At 45.9% G+C, this 5,209-nt stretch overlaps 1 protein-coding gene across 1 annotated transcript; it reads right to left on the reverse strand.

Annotated features, from left to right (window-relative positions):
• Nucleotides 1-1,453: 1,453 nt before the first annotated feature.
• On the reverse strand, nt 1,454-2,298 carry LOC142852174 (small ribosomal subunit protein eS4, X isoform-like). The gene has a single exon (XM_075976680.1). The coding sequence runs from the start codon at nt 2,281-2,283 to the stop codon at nt 1,480-1,482; it is 804 nt and encodes a 267-aa protein (XP_075832795.1). The 5' UTR covers nt 2,284-2,298; the 3' UTR covers nt 1,454-1,479.
• Nucleotides 2,299-5,209: the final 2,911 nt, after the last annotated feature.

A 5,209-nucleotide genomic window follows, 5' to 3' on the forward strand; every position in this document is an offset into this window, starting at 1 on the left:
ATCTTTTTTTTTTTTTTTTTTAGTTTTCATCATGCTGTTTAATCTAGCACGTTGCCTAGAAAGGCTTGTTAACAAGAGTACAAATACGTCTCCAGCATGTTTCTCAAGAGTACAAATACGTCTCCAGCATGTCTCTCAAGAGTACAAATACGTCTCCAGCATGTCTCTCAAGAGTACAAATACGTCTCCAGCATGTCTCTCAAGAGTACAAATACATCTCCAGCATGTCTCTCAAGAGTACAAATACGTCTCCAGCATGTCTCTCAAGAGTACAAATACGTCTCCAGCGTGTCTCTCAAGAGTACAAATACGTCTCCAGCGTGTCTCTCAAGAGTACAAATACGTCTCCAGCATGTCTCTCAAGAGTACAAATACGTCTCCAGCATGTCTCTCAAGAGTACAAATACGTCTCCAGCGTGTCTCTCAAGAGTACAAATACATGCTGTTTAATCTAGCACGTTGCCTAGAAAGGCTTGTTAACAAGAGTACAAATACGTCTCCAGCGTGTCTCTCTAGAGTACAAATACGTCTCCAGCATGTCTCTCAAGAGTACAAATACGTCTCCAGCGTGTCTCTCAAGAGTACAAATACGTCTCCAGCATGTCTCTCAAGAGTACAAATACGTCTCCAGCATGTCTCTCAAGAGTACAAATACGTCTCCAGCGTGTCTCTCAAGAGTACAAATACGTCTCCAGCGTGTCTCTCAAGAGTACAAATACATGCTGTTTAATCTAGCACGTTGCCTAGAAAGGCTTGTTAACAAGAGTACAAATACGTCTCCAGCGTGTCTCTCTAGAGTACAAATACGTCTCCAGCATGTCTCTCAAGAGTACAAATACGTCTCCAGCGTGTCTCTCAAGAGTACAAATACGTCTCCAGCATGTCTCTCAAGAGTACAAATACGTCTCCAGCATGTCTCTCAAGAGTACAAATACGTCTCCAGCGTGTCTCTCAAGAGTACAAATACATGCTGTTTAATCTAGCACGTTGCCTAGAAAGGCTTGTTAACAAGAGTACAAATACGTCTCCAGCATGTCTCTCAAGAGTACAAATACGTCTCCAGCATGTCTCTCAAGAGTACAATTACGTCTCCAGCATGTCTCTCAAGAGTACAAATACGTCTCCAGCGTGTCTCTCAAGAGTACAAATACGTCTCCAGCGTGTCTCTCAAGAGTACAAATACGTCTCCAGCGTGTCTCTCAAGAGTACAAATACGTCTCCAGCGTGTCTCTCAAGAGTACAAATACGTCTCCAGCCTGTCTCTCAAGAGTACAAATACGTCTCCAGCGTGTCTCTCAAGAGTACAAATACGTCTCCAGCGTGTCTCGCAAGAGTACAAATACGTCTCCAGCATGTCTCTCAAGAGTACAAATACATGCTGTTTAATCTAGCACGTTGCCTAGAAAGGCTTGTTAACAAGAGTACAAATACGTCTCCAGCGTGTCTCTCAAGAGTACAAATACGTCTCCAGCATGTCTCTTAGAGACCCGTCCACCCACTGCTCTGTGTGGCCGCTAGCCTCTTGTCTCTCTCTTCAGCAACTGTGAGGCGGATTCCTTTTCCTCGGGGAAGAGAAATCCATGGTTTGTTGCCCTTGCCAATAACAAAAATGTTGGAAAGCCGGGTGGCAAAGCTGTTGCCATTGGCATCTTTCACATGGACCACATCAAAAGAGCCGGGATGTCTCTCTCTGTTGGTGATCACACCAATTCTTCCCAAGTTAGCACCCCCAGTCACCATACACAGGTTACCAGTGTCAAACTTGATGAAGTCGGTTATTTTACCCGTATCCAAATCAATCTGAATGGTGTCATTCACCTTGATGAGGGGATCAGGGTAGCGAATAGTGCGAGCATCATGGGTCACCAGATGTGGGATTCCTTTTGTGCCCACAAAGATCTTTCTCACTTTGCACAACTTGTACTTGGCCTCCTCAGGTGTAATATGATGAAGGGCAAAGCGACCCTTGGTGTCATAGATCAGACGGAAGTTCTCTCCAGTCTTGTCAATGTTGATGACATCTATAAACCTATCAGGGTAGGTTATATCGGTCCTGACTTTGCCATCAATCTTAATGAAGCGCTGCATGCAGATCTTCTTCACTTCATCGCCAGTCAGGGCATACTTAAGCCTGTTCCTCAGGAAAATGATCAGAGGCAGACATTCCCTCAGCTTGTGAGGGCCAGTGGGTGGACGAGGCGCAAACACGCCGGTTAGTTTATCCAGCATCCAATGCTTTGGAGCTGCTACACGCTTCAGATGTTTCTTGGGACCAGGAGCCATGGCTGCGCTGGGAATGGAAAGAGCCTGGCATATGTTCTTTAAGAGTAGAACATAGTCCTGATGTGCCAAAATCAAATGAAAAACAGCAGTGGGTTCCATATGACCATGACATCGTGGAAAAGGCTTTTCACTAGAATGCTGTGGACAAAATCACAGTTAACGCAGGTTGAGAAATAGATCCCGCACATAAGAACAATCATTTATGAAAGATGAAGCCTTCACCCATGTTTCTTTCTATTCCCTTTTCTTCATGTCTCCCAACTTGTGTGTGTGTGTCTGGGTTCATATGTGTCTTCTGGAGCACTTACCTTGCTTCCTGAGACACTCTCCTTAAACCTGTGACTTGTCAGTAACTCTAGACCACCTGTACAAGGATGAAAAGGGGACTTCTCTCTTCCACCTCCATAGAGGTAGGATGATATGCTCACACTGGCCTTCAAGGCTTTTATGTGGCAGCTGGTTCTGAGCTCACGCCCTCACGTTTGAAGACCGAGCACTTGGAGTGAGTTACTCCTGTCACTAGGAGAGCAATTTCATGGCTACATTCTCATCTTATGATATCTCTCAGAAGCCAAGTGTTGTCAACAGAACAAATGAATAATTGACCCTGTGTGGTGGTCAATCCCCTGTTGGAGCTCTGGATGGGAAGCAAGAAAAGCTTGTGGCTGAATGTGTTCATGAGTACCTGCAAGCTAAGGACAACAAAAGTTGTCCATTTCCTGCCATGGTGAGCAGCCTGGGGATCAGGAAGTTTGGCCAAAAAAAAACAAACAAATCACATGGTTTCTCGACTTGTGTGAAGATGAGCAGTGTGGATTTGCTGTCTGAAAGGGGCAGAGAGGCGACCACACGCTTTCCTGAGGTAAGACCGAAGGGCACATGAGGCTGGTGCCTTCAAGTCTTTGAAAGGAAGTGGCCTGGCTTTACTGGATAGTGTCCCTAATGGATTCTGTAACCATGTCTGTCAGGGACAGATTTCTTTCACCTTGGCCCTGGCTAGACAGCCTTTGCTTGGGGAGAGCTGACCAGATATGTGTATCTCATTCTAACCGTCCATGGTGCTCAGCCTGAATTCTCTGGCCACCTGCCCACCTGCCTCCCATTCAGCTTCCCCATGACAGGAGACAGATCATGATGTCAGAGTCACACAGAGTTTACTAATCCCCCTGCTTTCCAAAGTCTCATGAGAAAACCGAGAAAATCGCCCTTTGCTTGCTTAGATGGCTTTCCCAACACAAGGAGCTGATTGGCAGGGCACTCCCTAAACTCCATGGTGCCCTGTGCTGGTCCAGGACTTATGTTCACGTTGACTACTGTGTCTGATAGTCAGGGGCAGGAAGACAGTAACACAGAATGCCCCACCTCTTTCAGCAAGTTGGCAGAGAGGCTGTGGCATGGGTTAGTTGACGGGCTGCCACTGTGGTCAGGCTTCCATTGTCACATAAGGCAGACCACTGATGGTTTTGTATGTTGTGTCTTCCAATGAGGATTGAGGGGTGTGCCTGTTATTTGTTCTTTTTCTGAGGCTATCTAGCCCATTCTGACCGTGTGAGGTGGTCACAAACATCCAATTGGGTGCAGAGAGGCAAAAAGGGCTCCTCTAGGTGAGGAGTTCCACAAAAGAAACTTTGTTGTGGATACAACTGAGTGTAAGGGTCTCTTCTGTCTTCCAGACATCTTAATGGAAGTGCAGGTTTGCAAGTTTCAAGAGAGACAGTGGTGTCATCTGCTCTCTGAGAGTGCAAGGAGAACGGAAGGGTGGGGACAGCTGCAGTCAGAGCTCAGGGCGATGTTACTCAAGAGTTTCCTCTCCCCATCCTGGTTAGTATGTGGCTTAGTTTGAATGAGAATGGCCCCCATGGATGAACATGTTTGGATATGAAACAGGAGGTGTGGCCTGGAAGGAGGAAGTGTCAGTAGGGGGTCACAGAGCTTTAAGGATTCTAGAGCCAATCCCATTCCAAATAACTCTCTCTCTTTCTCCCTCCCTTTCTATATATATATATATATATATACATATATATATGTATATATATATGTCTGTTTATGTGTATATACATATATATATCCCTCTCTCTAATCTCTCTCTCCCTCTACTCCATATATATTATCTCTAATCTCTCTCTCTCTCTCTCTCTCTCTCTCTCTCTCTCTGTCTCTCTCTCTCTCTCCCTGTTGCTTGAGAATCAGTGTCAGCTATCACCGCCAGCTCCAATGCCATGACTGTCTACCTATTGCTAGATTCCCATCAGGATGTTTATGTGCTGTCCCCCTCTGCAACTGTGGACCCCTAAGTAACATGCTTTCTCACTTAAGTGGCCTTGGCCACAGTGTTTTGTCAGCAGAATGGGCAAATTCAGTAAGTGAATGCTAGAATAGGTATCTGTCTGCACCAAGTTCCTATCTCAAAGGCCCTAGGGTATCTGGCAAAAGATTCATGACACAGGGAGACACGTGTCAAGCCCTCCTCAGGATGACCTGCTGACCCATTGCGCCATCAATACCAGTAGAGTTCGGCACTGTAGGCTGCCACAGAGACTTGTGTGTGCAAGCTGTGCTCAGCGGTGGCCGAGGGAGTAGACTGCTATTTGCTAAGCTGACACAACACCCATATTCAGAAAGACCAATGCCAGCATTCTCAGCAGTCATAAGAAAGCCCAATTCATTGGTGGATTCCATCAAGACCAGGCTTCAGAAACTCATCTTTCATACAGAGACACTCAGAGGACTCAAACTAATTCATCACTTCAGTGCTTCTCAACCTGTGGGTCTCAACCTCTTTGGGGATCGAATGAGCCTTTCACAGGCTTACCTAAGATCAGAAACAGGAGCAAAGGTAACTGTTTCTTTTTTTGGGGGGGTTCCACAACATGAGGAACCATATTAAAAGGTTGCAGCATTAGGAATATTGAGAACCACTGATCCA

The sequence above is a fragment of the Microtus pennsylvanicus genome, chromosome 6, assembly GCF_037038515.1.
Source record: "Microtus pennsylvanicus isolate mMicPen1 chromosome 6, mMicPen1.hap1, whole genome shotgun sequence".
Lineage (NCBI taxonomy): Eukaryota > Metazoa > Chordata > Mammalia > Rodentia > Cricetidae > Microtus > Microtus pennsylvanicus.